The sequence below is a fragment of the Chrysemys picta genome, chromosome 8 (genome assembly GCF_011386835.1).
Source record: "Chrysemys picta bellii isolate R12L10 chromosome 8, ASM1138683v2, whole genome shotgun sequence".
In the NCBI taxonomy this organism is placed as follows: domain Eukaryota; kingdom Metazoa; phylum Chordata; order Testudines; family Emydidae; genus Chrysemys; species Chrysemys picta.
The window spans coordinates 69,094,470-69,110,711 of record NC_088798.1 but is presented as its reverse complement, the minus strand read 5'-3'; the positions used below and the strand labels follow the sequence as shown (position 1 = coordinate 69,110,711).

Genomic DNA, 16,242 nt, shown 5'->3' with positions numbered 1-16,242 from the left:
TTTTGGATAGAAGTGCTCAATTGGCTGAAAAAGTAGCAGAGCAGAAATTGGGTATGAGATGACCAATGTGCAAGTAGGTGAGGGTTCCCTATTTTAACCAGACTGCTTGGTCCTCATCTAGATTAACATCCTGAGAAGACAGCAACGCATGATCAAAAACCGGGAGTCAGCCTGCCAGTCACGCAGGAAGAAGAAGGAATACATGTTGGGGCTGGAAGCCAGGCTGAAGGTTGCCTTACTGGAGAATGAGCAGCTCAAGAGAGAGAATGACTCACTGAAGAGGCAGCTGGAGGAATTGGTGTTAGAGGTAAGAAGAGTTTGTGGAAGGACAAAATCCATGCTTTGCTTAGAACAGCATGGTAATGAACTTGTGTTGGTATAGGCATCATAATGGCATGTACCAACAACTGGGGGGCAATAGGGATGGCTGTTATCTGCTATTAGTTTAAAATAATGCACATGTTCATCATGTTCCCCCTTCCTTTTCCCTCACCTGCTGGTCTGGAGCCAGAGTCCCCATGCTGTCCAGATGCACTGCTAAATGCATCATTTCTGAATTACGTTTGTTTACTTACACAGCTAATTACCATTGTTAATTAAATTGACATTTGAAGGAAACTCCACACTAAATTAAGTGATGTGCTTCTCACATGCAGTTATGCTCCCTCCATGCCCTCATTCAGAATTGTTGGCATAGAAGCCTAGAGTGATGCTAGAAGGGCCCACTGTGATCATCTTCTCGATCCTATATAACACAGGCTATAGAACTTTCACGGGATAAGTCCTAGAGCATATCTTTTTAGAAAAACACCCAATCTTGATTCAAAAATTGCCACCCCATCCCTATGCTGCACTTTGCTCTTTCCCCATATGACTGGACGGGTGTTTCTGCTTCTCAAGCAATAATTGCAGCAGAAAAGAACCAAGTGATAGTCCTAATCAGAGCAGCAGAATACGGACCCTGGACTTCAGAAAAGCAGACTTTGACTCCCTCAGGGAACAGATGGGCAGGATCCCCTGGGAGAATAACATGAAGGGCAAAGGGGTCCAGGAGAGCTGGCTGTATTTTAAAGAATCCTTATTGAGGTTGCAGGAACAAACCATCCCGATGTGTAGAAAGAATAGTAAATATAGCAGGCGACCAGCTTGGCTAAACAGTGAAATCCTTGCTGATCTTAAACGCAAAAAAGAAGCTTACAAGAAGTGGAAGATTGGACAAATGACCAGGGAGGAGTATAAAAATATTGCTCAGGCGTGCAGGAGTGAAATCAGGAAGGCCAAATCACACTTGGAGTTGCAGTTAGCAAGAGATGTTAAGAGTAACAAGAAGGGTTTCTTCAGGTATGTTAGCAACAAGAAGAAAATCAAGGAAAGTGTGGGCCCCTTACTGAATGAGGGAGGCAACCTAGTGACTGAGGATGTGGAAAAAGCTAATGTACTCAATGATTTTTTTGCCTCTGTCTTCACGCACAAGGTCAGCTCCCAGATTGCTGCACTGGGCAGTACCGCATGGGGAGAAGGTGACCAACCCTCTGTGGAGAAAGAAGTGGTTCGGGACTATTTAGAAAAACTGGACGTGCACAAGTCCATGGGGCCGGATGCGCTGCATCCGAGGGTGCTAAAGGAGTTGGCGGGTGAGATTGCAGAGCCATTAGCCATTATTTTTGAAAACTCATGGCGATAGGGGGAGGTCCCAGATGACTGGAAAAAGGCTAAGGTAGTGCCCATCTTTAAAAAAGGGAAGAAGGAGGATCCGGGGAACTATAGGCCAGTCAGCCTCACCTCAGTCCCTGGAAAAATCATGGAGCAGGTCCTCAAGGAATCAATTATGAAACATTTAGAGGAGAGGAAAGTGATCAGGAACAGTCAGCATGGATTCACGAAGGGGAAGTCGTGCCTGACTAACCTAATTGCCTTCTATGATGAGATAACTCGGTCTGTGGATGAGGGGAAAGCAGTGGATGTGTTATTCCTTGACTTTAGCAAAGCTTTTGATACGGTCTCCCACAGTATTCTTGCCAGCAAGTTAAAGAAGTATGGGCTGGATGAATGGACTGTAAGGTGGATAGAAAGCTGGCTAGATCGTCGGGCTCAACGGGTAGTGATCAATGGCTCCATGTCTAGTTGGCAGCCGGTTTCAAGCGGAGTGCCCCAAGGATCGGTCCTGGGGCCGGTTTTGTTTAATATCTTTATTAATGATCTGGAGGATGGTGTGGACTGCACTCTCAGCAAGTTTGCAGATGACACTAAACTAGGAGGCGTGGTAGATACACTAGAGGGTAGGGATCGGATACAGAGGGACCTAGACAAATTAGAAGATTGGGCCGAAAAAAACCTGATGAGGTTCAACAAGGACAAGTGCAGAGTCCTGCACTTAGGACGGAAGAATCCCATTCACTGCTACAGACTAGGGACCGAATGGCTAGGTAGCAGTTTTGCAGAAAAGGACCTAGGGGTCACAGTGGACGAGAAGCTGGATATGAGTCAACAGTGTGCTCTTGTTGCCAAGAAGGCTAACGGCATTTTGGGCTGTATAAGTAGGGGCATTGCCAGCAGATCGAGGGACGTGATCGTTCCCCTTTATTCGACATTGGTGAGGCCTCATCTGGAATACTGTGTCCAGTTTTGGGCCCCACACTACAAGAAGGATGTGGAAAAATTGGAAAGAGTCCAGCGGAGGGCAACAAAAATGATTAGGGGTCTGGAGCACATGACTTATGAGGAGAGGCTGAGGGAACTGGGATTGTTTAGTCTCCAGAAGAGAAGAATGAGGGGGGATTTGATAGCAGCCTTCAACTACCTGAAGGGGGGTTCCAAAGAGGATGGAGCTCGGCTGTTCTCAGTGGTGGCAGATGACAGAACAAGGAGCAATGGTCTCAAGTTGCAGTCGGGGAGGTCCAGGTTGGATATCAGGAAAAACTATTTCACTAGGAGGGTGGTGAAACACTGGAATGCGTTACCTAGGGAGGTGGTGGAGTCTCCTTCCTTGGAGGTTTTTAAGGCCCGGCTTGACAAAGCCCTGGCTGGGATGATTTAGCTGGGAATTGGTCCTGCTTTGAGCAGGGGGTTGGACTAGATGACCTCTTGAGGTCCCTTCCAACTCTGATATTCTATGATTCTATGATTCCCTTTATTCTCCTGCTTGGGCATGCTGTGTGCAGGAGCAGCACTGGTGGGAGCCTCAGCTCTCGCTGGCATGGAAGAAGGGAGAAACGATCTGCAGGACAATTTCAGGATTGCAGATTTCTGTGGGATAGCTTCCAAATGTTAATCCCTCTACATAATTCCTATTATAATTCACTTCAGTTTCCTCTAGCAACTGTCTGCGGAAAAGAGATTATACCGGAGACTTCCTTAAACACCTCATTCTCCATCAAGGTGTCTTTATTTCAGATCAAGCCCATTAAAGGTGACTAAAAGGGGGGCTGAAAAAGCAAGTGTTAGACTGGCCTTCGTAGTATTTAAATGTGTGAAGGCGGCCTGGAAAACTCCCCCTTTCCTCAATTTTTTGACTTTAAAAATATCCAGGCTGATCTTCCCTGTTATACTGCATGCACCACATTCCTGGAAGACCCAGTGTTGTGGAATGGGAACTCATAGCCTTAAATGTAAGAGCTAAAGTAGTTGAACCTTCAAAGATCTTTTCTTCTACTGATTGACAGGCATTTGAGCTACACCAAGCTAATTAAAAATCACTTCCCCTTCAATTAGAATTGGGAAAGAAAGGAAGAGTAGACCCATGGTCAGGATACTACCTGAGGCATAGGCTTTGTCTACACTACACAGCTTTTAGTGACATGGCTGTGTCGTTACAGCTGTGCTGCTAGAAGTTGTGCAGTGTAGCCGCTGTTTGTCGGCTCTCCTGCTGACAAAACTTCCACTCCCAACAAGCAGCGTTCATGCTGTTCACTCTGGTGTTGTCATGGGAAAATTGTTTTTGTTTTTTTTTGGGGGGGGGGGGTAACACTTTTGAAAGATAAAAGTTTTGTCATTCAATTGCCAGTGTAGATATAGCCTTAGGAGAAATGGGTTTAATTCCCAGCTCTGCCACAGACTCCCCCATGGCCTTGGGGAAGTCACTCTGGACCTCATCTTTCCATCTGTACAATGGGGATAATAGGACTGCCCTGTTTCAAGGGGAGGATTAATTTATTACAGACTCAGGTGTTCAGATACTATGGTGATGGGAGACAGATAAGAGCCTTAGATAAATTTATTAGTGTTAATTTCTTGTTGGAAATCTATTGGTTCTCCAGTTGTCCATAGAAAATGTGGGTAGATGGGACTTGAATGCAATTTTTAAAAAGGTCTGGCTGCATTCATACATCTTTATGAAAAAAAGGGAAACTCATTTTTATCTCTGCAGTTTTACGCTCTGCAAGTCATCCTTAATATAAAAGGCAACAACAGGAGTAAGAGCGTCTGAAATGCATTTGTGTTTTCAAACCTGCACTTACACTGAGTATGTGTTCCATCTCCCTGTTTAGAACCAGAATCGTAAAATCCCCTCTCCCAAGAGAAGAGCTGTGTGTGTGATGGTGATATTGGCCTTTGTAATGTTGAACTATGGCCCACTCAGGTAAGCTTCCTTCAAGTTCCTGTCATCTTCTCCCCACAACAATAGAATTAATTATTGATTTGAATCCATAGCCTTGATTATCTCCCCTCCCTCCAGTTCATTTCTACCTCGATCTTTAATATAGTCTGTCTGGTGATGGGAGTCCATTGGCTCACAGCATAGTTTTTTCCTTTGCCATCTTCCACCCTAAGAGGGCTTCTTAGTAGTTGACATGTTACCATGGATAGTAATAGAGTGACTGATACCGGGGGAGGTGTGTGTGTATTCCACTCTTTCTTTCTCCACTCAATTTTTGAAAGTTGGAGAAGCTTTGAAAAGTAATAGTGGAAAAAGGAACAGGGAGGATTTCTGGATATAATTTTCTCTCTTGCATTCAGTGACAAGAGTGGAGAAAAAATCCCAAGTTTCAAAATGATTTTGGTTTTCAAAAAAAAAAACAAGTGAAAAATCTCAATTCAAAACAAACAAAAAGACATTCTCACAAAAAAAAAAAAAAAAAAAAAAACAGTTTGTGAAACTCCATTTTCCCCTCTTTTTGGTTTAAAAAATATCCAGTTGTCTCTAGCTCCCTGACTTTGATACGATCAGTCTTAAAATTTGGCTATTCTGTCAGCATCCCTTTCAGTTGAACAAGTGGATTTAGTTTAGAAGCAAAAATATTACTTCTGAGAGCATTCCACATCAAACAATAAAAAGCCTGTACACAATATTTTAAAATTCTGCAAATGTTATTTGTCAAATAAATGTGGAGGTTCCAGCATGGCATTGGGGAGCACAGGCCATTGGCTGCACAGAGGTGGGAGATCACTGTACAGACTCCCCCGGTACGCTGACTCAGCGGTGAGGCTGCACACAACCCTGACACAGGGCAAGGACTGGACCTGCCTCAGAAACACCCCAGGGTTCTTCCCTTCTGTGCAAGGTGTGGGCAGGCAGGCTCGATCCAAGTGTGGAGGTGCTTAGTCTTGGGGATCCAGGTGTGGGTTGAGAGGGTTCTGTGTGGGGAAACCTGGGTGTGGGCAGCTCGGGGGGGGGGGGGGGGGTCTGGATGCACAGGGGCGTGTTGGGGGAGGGGGTTCTTGGTGCAATAGTAATGGGACTCTGCAGGGGGGATCCAGGTGAAGGTGGTTGGGGCTAAGCAAGGGGGGTCTGGGGGAATAGAACTTGGCAGGGGAGTCTGGGTGTTGGGGCTTAGTGGGGGTCCAGATGCTGGGGGAGTACTCCATGTGCAGCTGTTTGGGACTTGGTGGGGTGGAGAGCCGTGGGTGGGCAGTTCATCAGGGTGGTCCAGGTGAAGTGGGGCTCATTGGGGGTTCTGAGTGCAGAGGGGGCGAGGCTCGGCAGGAGGGTCTAGGTATGAGGGGGTCTGGATGCATGGGGGAGCAGCTCCCTGTACAGGGATCCCTCCCTTGCATCTGAGGAGCTATGGGTGCAGGAAGTGAGTGTGTGTGTGTGGGGGGGGGTTTGCAGAGCTTCCTGCAGCTGGGGGAAGAAATCTGGGAGTGGGTCTGACCCAGCCCTGGATGCTGTGCAGGTGAAGAGGAAGTCTCATCCTCCCCAGCCCAGCCAGGACTAGCAGCTGAGCCTGGCGCAGGGTAGGAGCCACCAGACGGGTCTTCCCCAGCCCCCCACCCCACAGTGATTTACCTCTCTGCCAGCTGCCCTGGCATACTGCTGGGGAGGCGCACATGACCGCTCTTGTGGCTTCCCTTTGCTTTCCTATCAGGAAGTCCTTTTTCTGCAGGGAAGCAAAGAACTCTGTTGGGGATATACATTCTGTGCATGCACAGTAGCGCAGAATCCCCCCAGAGTATATAATAATGTATTTGTTCTACTATCACAGAACTTTTGTCTGGTTCTTTGCTGCTTCTCCATAAAGAGTCACAGTAGGCATGGCTTAAACTTGTGAGTTTCTCTTGTTTCCCTCCTCCATCATGGGCACATCCCTCATTACAGGAGGGCCAGATTTCTGGATGTGTAAGTTAGGCTAAACAGAGTTGACTTTTTTGATAATCTGATTTACAAAGTAGCCCCATCCAGACCATCCCCCAGGACCTGTGCAGTGAATAGCCAAGGGAAGGTCTTTTGGTAGAATACCCAGTGGGTCACAGAGTGAGGCATCAGGAAAGAACTCCACTCCCTCCCAGGTCTATTATAAATAAGTCTTTAGCATAATGGGGACAAACAGAGCTTTTTTTGGGGGGTGGGGGGAGAGAATCTGGGATTACATCCCTGTTCACTAAATCTGGCTTTGGAAAGTAGGGCTCTGTCCTTTGTGGAACTCCTTCCTGCTCCTGGATTTTCTGGCTTTTGTAGAACTTGATCTGTGTTTTACATAGAGCCTACGGTGTAGATTCCTGCAATATTATATGAATTTAAACCACACTTTTCACCCAGCAACTGAAAATACAATGAATAGACTTATTATAATCTAGTCTACAGCAAACCCAGGCAGGTTACAGAGAAGTAAAACAAGTCCTTTAAAAAACTCTTAAATCTTGCCTCTTCAGACAGTGATTCTCTCAGACATTACAAGAGAAGCGTTGGGGCTAATGAGTGCAGGAATGGGAGATATCCAAAGAACGTATAGGTACTTTGGGAAGCAATGTGTGGGGATATAGGAGATCGCACTATTAACTCAAAGCTGAGCTCCTGACCACTTGTGATTGAAGAGCCCATGGCATTGTTTATAGCAGTAGGGAAGCTAATTCAGGTGCCCTAGCAACACTTCCAGTGTGAGTAATTACTTTCTGCCTCCTTAAATCTCAGTGTAGTTTTAGTTGTACAGGGTTTTCTACTTCCTGTCCTAAATTGGCATGTGGAGTTGCTATGGGCTGTTTAGCATGGAACACAGCAGCTGTTAGCCATGAATTAAGTAACGCCTGCATAGTTTATAAATTGCTTTGGGATCTTTCAGGGTGAAATGCACTATAGAAATGGAAAATAATGGTTACAAAACAAGATACTGCTCTCTTCTGAGAGTTCAAAAGCTCTAAGAACAAACATTTTTATGGGACTGAAGTCACTGCTGCCTTTGTGCTATGAGGGTTTGGGAATAATTCTGGCTCTCTCTAAGTTTGAACTTCAGTTTAGGGTGGATGGATTTTCTTTTTTGGTGGGGTTGTTTTTTAATTAAACAAAAAAATCTCCACCCTGGAGAGAGAATGCACATAAAAATATTCTTCTGCTTGGAAGGTGTAACAGGGTTGCACTCACCTCTCACAAGTGCCCCCTGGCCAAGTGCATGTGCCTGCACTCCCTCTCTGTTTGTGGTGGGTCTTTGGTGACTCAGCCCTCCAGCCAAGTCATACACAGTCTGTCTGAGATAAAAGCAAAGCAAACCAAACCCCTTTTGGGGTACAAGTCCAACAGGGGCCTCTTAGTGCCCTCTGTGATGTCTGTTTGTCCCTGCTCTGGAATAGAGCAGTGCCTCAGGGCTCCTTCCCTGGAGGTAATGTCTTTGCCCTCTCGGGGCTTTTCTGGCCCCAGCTCTTAAGCTGGGCCACTACAGTTCAGTTCCCCTTCTGTGGTGCCTCAAAGTCTAGGCCATTTTCCCAGTGGCTGGGGACCCAGGCCCACCTTCTACTCCAGGTCCTAGCCCACAGACCCTATAGATAGTAGCCATCCACAGTGTCCTTTTAAATAAACTGCTTTGCCACTATAATTTCCTGGGCCACTTCCCTGTGGCTTCTGCACATTCTTCATCCTTACCTCAGGGCCTTGTTCTTGTGGAGTCCCGGAAGCAAGACTGGCACACCATCCTCTCTCCTCTAGCTCTAGCAAGGAACTAAGCTCATTCTTGTGCTGCAGTTCATCTTATACTGACCTGCTGGGCCCTGATTGGCTGCGTGCCACACAGCTGCTCTAGGCAATTTGGAGGACCTCTCTATTGCCCTTTTCTGGGGCAGGGTGTGGCAGGGCCACAAAGCCTCCAGCAGGGGCCTCAGGACCTAGTCCACCCCATCACAGATGGATTCTAGTGGATTGAGAGAGATTCCCTTTACTTAAAATGAGGAATGCTGGCAGAACCAGTAAGATCTGTCAGTCTGGTAGAAATTTTTCAAGTGCACCCACTTTTGGTACAAAGACATTAAAAAGAAAAGATAAAGGACCAGGAAGAGGGAATGCATGAGACCTGCACCTGTTTGAGGAGCAAAAAACAGAATGGAAGGGGAAGGGGTTGTCCCTAGCCCCCTGCTTCCTCTCCCCCGCCATCACTGCAAATGATCTCTCTCCCTAGGAACTGTGCTGAATTTGACAGTAAAAGTTGCTGTCAATGTAGAGTCTGTGGTCTGTGTGTGTTCGAATCACAATAAAAATTGACAACTACACAAACATAACTGTTATTTTTTTAACCTGTTTGATGTTCGGCAGATAGTTAAAGTGGAAGGGAATTCCTGGGTGTCTAGCCATTCCTTGCAGTCAGTGTAGTAGCTCAGTCTGCACTGGGTGGCCTGCATCAATATTGGCTTTAGACCGGGGTGGCCAACCTGAGCATGAGAAGGAGTCAGAATTTACCAATGTACATTACCAAAGAGCCACAGTAATACGTCAGCAGCCCCCCATCAGCTCCCCCTTCGCAGCTCCCAGTGCCTCCCATCCGCCGGCAGCCCTGCCAATCGGCACCTCCCCCTCCCTTGCTGCATCTCCTGATCAGCTGTTTTGTGTGCAGGAGGCTGGGGGGGAGAGGGAAAAGGAGCGAGGGCACGGCAGGCTCAGGGGAGGGCGTGGGAAGGGGTGGAGTGGGGGCAGGGCTTGTGGCAGAGCCAGGGGTTGAGTAGTGAGCACCCCCTAGCACATTAGAAAGTTGGAGCTTGTAGCTCCAGCCCCAGAGTTGATGCCTATGCAAGGAGCCGCATATTAACTTCTGAAGAGCCGCATGTGGCTCTGGAGCCACAGGTTGGCCACCCCTGCTATAGACAGCAGGGCAGTGGTCCCCACACTTTTTATGTCATACCCCCCTTACCTGTAATATAATCTTGTCCGCGCCCCTCTGGGGAGCCGGGGCTGGAGCTGTGGCTGGGGCCACGGCTCGGTCCGGGAGCTGGGCCACGGTCAGGCTGGTAGCCGAAGCTAGTGCCTTGGCTGGGGCATGAGCAGAGTTGGGGGCAGAGCGAGGCTGGGTGGTACTCCCTCCCTGCCCCTCGTGGAGGCTGGCCCAGATTCTGCCACTCCCCCTCCCCCCAAACGTTCCTCTGTGCCCTCTATGGTGGTGCACCCCACAGTTTGCAGACCACTGCAGTAGTGAATAGTATACCGGCTACTGTGAATTAGCAGGAAATTGTTTTTTTTCTTGGAGTGTTGGTCCCACTGTATTCCACATGTGTATGCATGCGCACCAAGCACTTGAGTCTGGAGATCTTTAGTAAGCAGTGTCTATTGGCCCACATGTGGGCAGTTGCTCTCATGCTTTGACCGACACCTCTCCAATTCCTTCTTACCACTGCATGGCCTGAGTCGGAATCTTTGTGTCCATGGCTGCTGCTTCAACTGCATCATTCTGTAAATATATTGACAATAGCTTTTTAATATTTGTATCTTTTAGACTTATTATAATGTAGTTAGTTGTTTTCCCCCCACCCCAGGGAGATCCCCCCAGGAAATCTGGAATTATGCCCAGTGTCCTGGGGTTCAAGAACTGTTTTTCCTGACCCAGCTCATTTTCTGTGAGTGAGGAACACCAGTGCTGTCTCTACTGCCTAGGCAGGGCTCACATCTCAGCCAAAAACAACAAGGAGTCTGGTGGCACCTTAAAGACTAACAGATTTATTTGGGCATAAGCTTTCGTGAGTAAAAACCTCACTTCTTCGGATGCATCCGAAGAAGTGAGGTTTTTACTCATGAAAGCTTATGCCCAAATAAATCTGTTAGTCTTTAAGGTGCCACCAGACTCCTTGTTGTTTTTGTAGATACAGACTAACACGGCTACCCCCTGATACTTGACACCATCTCAGCCAAGTGCAGCATTTAGGCTGTCTGCACTACCACTTATGTCGGCAAAACTTATGTCGCTCGGGGGTGTGAATATTCCACTGACGTAAGCATAAGTGTGCACATTCCTATGTTGGAGGGAGAGCTTCTCCCGACGACATAACTTATGCTGCTCGTGGAGGTGGGTTTTTTTTATGCTGACGGGAGAGTTGTGTCCTGTCGGCAGAGAGTCTTCACCACATACACTGCAGCAGCGCAGCTGTATCGATACAGCTGTCATGCTGCAGCCCTGTTCATGTAGACATGGCGTAAGACTCAGAGTTTAAGGTCAGAAGGGACCATCATGATCATCTAGTCTGACCTACTGCACATGGCAGGCCACACAACCTCAACCGCCCACTCCTATAATATGCCCGTAACCTCTGGCCGAATTCCTGAAATACTCAAATCTTGATTTAAAGACTTCAAGTTACAGAGAATCCACCATTTAGTTTAGTTCAAACTGTCAAGTGACCAATGCCCCATGCTGCAGAGGAAGGCAGAAATTCCCAGGGTCTCTGCCAATCTGACTGGGGGGGAAATTCCTTCTTGACTCCAAATATGGCAATCAGTTAGACCCTTTTCATGTGCGCAACACCCACCAGCCAGACACTTCGGAAAGAATTCTCTGTAGTAATTTAGAACCCTCCCCTTCTAGTGTCCCATCTCTTGCCGTTGTAGATATGTGCTAAATGCAGTCATAGATGGTCCATATGCCATTTTAAGCATTCTCATCATACTATCCACTCCATAAACTTATTAAACTCAGTCTTGAAACAAGCTAGGATTGTTTGCTCTGACTGCTCCCTTTCAAAGGCTGTTCCAGAACTTCACTCCTCTGAGGGTTAGAAACCTTCGTCTAATTTCAAGCCTAAACTTATTGATTGCTAGTTTATATCTATTTGTTCTTGTGACAACATTGGTCTTTAAATAAAGGAGAAGTTATTTAAATTACCACATTCCCACCCTCAGAGTTGTGAGGGTCAGGAGCTAAGACTTAAAAAGACCCCAATCAGATCTGGGCTGGGGAGACATCCCTCTGTACATCAGCCTCATCTAGCAGGCAGCACCCCTCTGAGCATGAATTTGGGAATTTAAGTTAAGACTTGCAAATCTAAGGACAAAGCTTCGCAGGAGAGCAGGGGACACTCTCATAAACTAGAAACAAATCACCTTTGTTCATGTCTGCCCTGAAGAGAAAAGTTCCCTCTCTGACCCCTTCAAAGAGCCCTCACAAACAGGTACTAAAGATTTAGGTCCGAGTAAAGCTCCTTGGCAAGAGAAAACGTTGCGAAGGGTCACGGATCTGTCAGTTCTGGTATCAGTTCCAACATTTAAAACACAGGAAAAACTTCCCCTGAAGCTCCCTTTGACATCCAGACTTGATGCTAATACCATCCAGGTTCTGGAGGGATCCTGCTTTCACTGTGATCAGGAAAGCACCGGATCTGATGGCTACACCAGTGGGCTCACCCTGCACCCCAGGGTGATCAGAGACCTGTTTCCTCAGAGAACATTTTCATTCTCTTGAGCTTCACACCCCACCTCTTGAGTCCACCCTTATTCAGAGACATAGTTACTCTTGAAGAGGAAGCTGGTCTGAGGATGCAGAGCCGCTCTGCTTTCCCATCTGCAGGCCTGAGTACTGTTGGTTCTGCTGGTGGTTTGGGACCCAGCTTTTTCTCCTGAGTTGTTGGAAACTCAGGAGTCTCTATCTTACCAGACAAAGATGGCTTGGGATAGGAGCCCTAGGAGATCAAGGTTCTTTCCTCAGGCCAGACATGACTTGTCAAGAGACAGGTGATACTCAATGCTCTGGGATCCTCCCCTACCAATTGATCCCTTGTACTGGTACTACTGGGGCCCTTGGGATCCCTACCCTAAGCACATAAGATCGGTACATGAGCCTCATTTACCATCTCCTGGTCAATCCCAACCGGTCCTGTCTGTATATTCTGAGGATGAAGGTAAACCAGATCCAACAGTTCTGGAAGCAATTTCATCATATTCCCTGGATATGATGGTTTCCCCATCTTCCCCATCTCTGTCTGATGATTTCAGGCAATATCAGGAACTGCTGCACAGGGTGGCATCCAAACTGCAGATATAGCTTGAAGAAGTTCAGGCACCCCAGTGCAGATTGCTGGACATTTTGCAGCCCTCTGGCCCCAGTTGAGAGGCCCTCCCAATCAATGAGGCCATCATAGAATCATAGAATATTAGGGTTAGAAGAGACCACAGGAGGTCATCTAGTCCAATCCCCTGCTCAAAGCAGGACCAACACCAACTAAATCATCCCAGCCAAGGCTTTGTCAAGCCGGGCCTTAAAAACCTCTAAGGATGGAGATTCCACCACCTCCCTAGGTAACCCATCCCAGTGCTTCACCACCCTTCTAGTGAAATAGTGTTTCCTAATATCCAACCTAGACCTCCCCCACTGCAACTTGAGACCATTGCTTCCTGTTCTGTCATCTGCCACCACTGAGAACTGCCTAGCTCCATCCTCTATGGAACCCCCCTTCAGGTAGTTGAAGGCTGCTATCAAATCCCCTCTCACTCTTCTCTTCTGCAGACTAAATAACCCCAGTTCCCTCAGCCTCTCCTTGTAAGTCATGTGCCCCAGCCCTCTAATCATTTTCGTTGCCCTCCGCTAGACTTTCTCCAATTTGTCCACATCCCTTCTGTAGTGGGAGGACCAAAGCTGGACACAATACTCCAGGTGTGGCCTCACCAGTGTCAAATAGAAGAGAATAATCATTTCCCTCGATCTGCTGGCAGTGGTCCTACTAATACAGCCCAATATGCTATTGGCCTTCTTGGCAACGAAGGCACACTGCTGACTCATATCCAGCTTCTCGTCCATTGTAATCCCCAGGTCCTTTTCTGCGGAACTGCTGCTTAGCCAGTCGGTCCCCAGCCTATAGCAGTGCATGGGATTCTTCCTTCCTAAGTGCAGGATTCTGCACTTGTCCTTGTTGAACCCCATCAGATTTCTTTTGGCCCAATCCTCCAATTTGTCTAGATTACTCTGGACCCTATCCCTACCCTCCAGGGTATCTACCTCTCCCTGCAACTTAGTATCATCTGCAAACTTACTGAGGGTGCAATTAATCCCATCATCCAGATCTTACTAAAGATGTTGAACAAAACTGGCCCCAGGACCAACCCCTGGGGCACTCCGCTTGATACCGGCTGCCAACTAGACATTGAGCTATTGATCACTACCTGTTGAGCCCGACAATCTAGCCAGCTTTCTATCCGCCTTGTAGTCCATTCATCCAATCCATACTTTTTTTAACTTGCTGGCAAGAATACTGTGGATCCAACAAAAATAGTGTGGCGCACTCCTGCTTCTTGTGCTCCCACCCCAGAGAGGTCTGAGAAGCACTGCTTTGCTCCATCCAAGGGGGGTGTCGGAGAAAAACAGAGTTCTCACTATTTGTTTAGTTATAGCAAGTCAGATGCTTTATTAACTCTCACAATTGCGCAGAGGGAGAGAGCTAAGCAGGTCTCTCACTGGTAACTAATTACAGCAAGCATTTATACCTTTCATTACAGAAATAATGAGGGACAGCAGCATTTTGTTTATACATAGGCCATCTTGATATCTCATTTCTTCACTTGTTTTGACTCTTGCCAACATACAATTATTTTCTATACCTTATCTACACAAGGTCTTCTACACTTTATCTATGCTGAGGTCATCATGACTTCTTACACAGTTCTTTCTCACCCGCCTCACACAATCCTCGCTTCTACAAATCTCGCGTTAACAGGGTTACAGTTAGCCTGACTCTTGCTAACAAACGTCATGCATTGCAGTTTCCTTCTGTCAGTTCTTTTCTCTGCTTCCACAACCCCCCCTTTTGTACTTCTAGTACAACAAACATTCTCAAATCTCTATTTGCATCAAGTCCTGGACTTCTGATTCTAAATCAGATGCTTCAACCTTAGGGGTTTTGATTGGATGCAATGACAATGCATGATTAGCATGAACATGAAAGGTATTACTATTATTACGTCTTTTACAACAACAATAACATAATCCTAAGCTAACTAATAACAATACAAGCAATAACATTCCCATAGCAATACTATAATGGGGTTGTTGTACAATCTTAGTCATATAACACAATACATCATACTTAGTACATAAGGTGGATACTCTATAAGCTGTCTGAAAGGCATACTTTTTAACTTGATACATATTTTGAAGCATGTGAATTTGCCCTTGTACTTCAGAGATTTTCTGAATCTCTGGTAACAGTGAAAACAAATTTTAAAATCGATCAGGTACTAAACTAGTCCAATTAAAGGGTATCTGGAACCTAAGGACTACTTGCAAAATTTTATCTGCAGGCCAGTAAATAATATGATTGCCTGCAGTGGTAATGAGATTAAAATGTATGTCTTGCAATGTGGTGGCTTTAACATACACACAGCTATCATTAGCTTAAAAAAATAAGTGTCCTGTCAGGGTAGTTCCTTGTCCCCTACCCTCCCAGCAAACGTAGTCATGAAGAGTAACAACTTCTCCTGGCTTCAGTTTACGGATACACTGAAGCTGTGGGGGTTGTAACGGCCAAAATGTCCATTGACTCCCTAACCCCATCCAAATGTCAGATGTAATCCCAGGAGCACTGACTAAAAATCGATTGGGCATACCAGGAGGTCTAATTTCCCAGATGTCTCGGTGAATTACCCAATCCCACATGCATCCTCCCCATGGACCCGGCAGGATTCGGTATGTGGGAGCCCACACCCCCCCCAACCGGTCCATATGCTTGGAAGGAGCACTGAGAATGTCCACACTTCCACCCAGAAAGTTTCCAAGTATGTCTCCATGGCCACAGATCAGATGGTACTCCTGATGTGTCTGTAAGGGCAGTGGGCCAAGCCTGATGCTCTAGATCATTCCAAATGGCCATTAGCTGGTCATTCAGGAAATCCTGAAAGTCTGAACATGCTAGATCCCACTGCAATGCCTTCCCAGCCTCAGTGATATTCAATACCATCTCTGTCAGCAACTTCTGGGTCATTGAACTAAGGGCAGAAATAACATGTAACTCACCAACTCCAGCCTGTACCTGGGTTAGTTGTGCTCCAGAAACAAGGCCAATGGCTTTCTCTAGTTGCCCCAATTTCTCATCATGTTCTTGGTTCTTAAAAATATTCCAAACTGCTGCTGCATTATTGGCCCCATCCCAAAGGGATCCGGTCAAGTCTCTCTTCTTTCTAGAGGAAATAACCCAAGCCCTCTGTTGTGCTAATCTAATGGCAGCCCCCTGTGAGCAATTATAAATTCTTGGGGTTCACTGGTAGTGATATCATATACTTTTATCTCCACTGATCCATTCAATTGTTCGCTTATATGGGATATCCTGAACCTTAAAAATATATTTTTTCAAACAATATTTAAATAAATCACTAAAGTGTGAAGGCCTTAGTCATTGGTTTTTATCAGATATATGGCATTGTCTGTATTTGGATGTGTTACAGGGGTAATAGTGTAATGGAGGAGATGGCAGGGGCAATGGCAACAAGGTGCCTTTGGTACTTATCATTTAAAATCCAATTAGGGAGGGCAATACATGCTGAAGGACTTATCCAAAACACAGGGCGCAGCCTGTAGAATAAACCCCAAAATCCAATCAATACCACGTTCCCAAGCATGGGTCCCACAAGTTTCTTCC

The 16,242-nt window shown here is 46.5% G+C and overlaps 1 protein-coding gene across 22 annotated transcripts in view; it reads left to right on the top strand.

Moving 5' to 3' along the window:
- The window catches only part of ATF6 (activating transcription factor 6), a 357,879-nt gene that overhangs the window by 89,552 nt on the left and 252,085 nt on the right, over positions 1–16,242 (top strand). For all 22 annotated transcript variants that reach the window (XR_010590059.1, XR_010590058.1, XM_065555768.1 and 19 more), the window contains 2 exons: positions 122–307; positions 4,488–4,579. Coding sequence is in view for 20 of the 22 variants with exons in the window: in XM_065555768.1 (XP_065411840.1) it covers positions 122–307; positions 4,488–4,579 (278 nt within the window). In the remaining 2 variants the exon portion in view is untranslated. The remainder of the gene's footprint in view (positions 1–121; positions 308–4,487; positions 4,580–16,242) is intronic.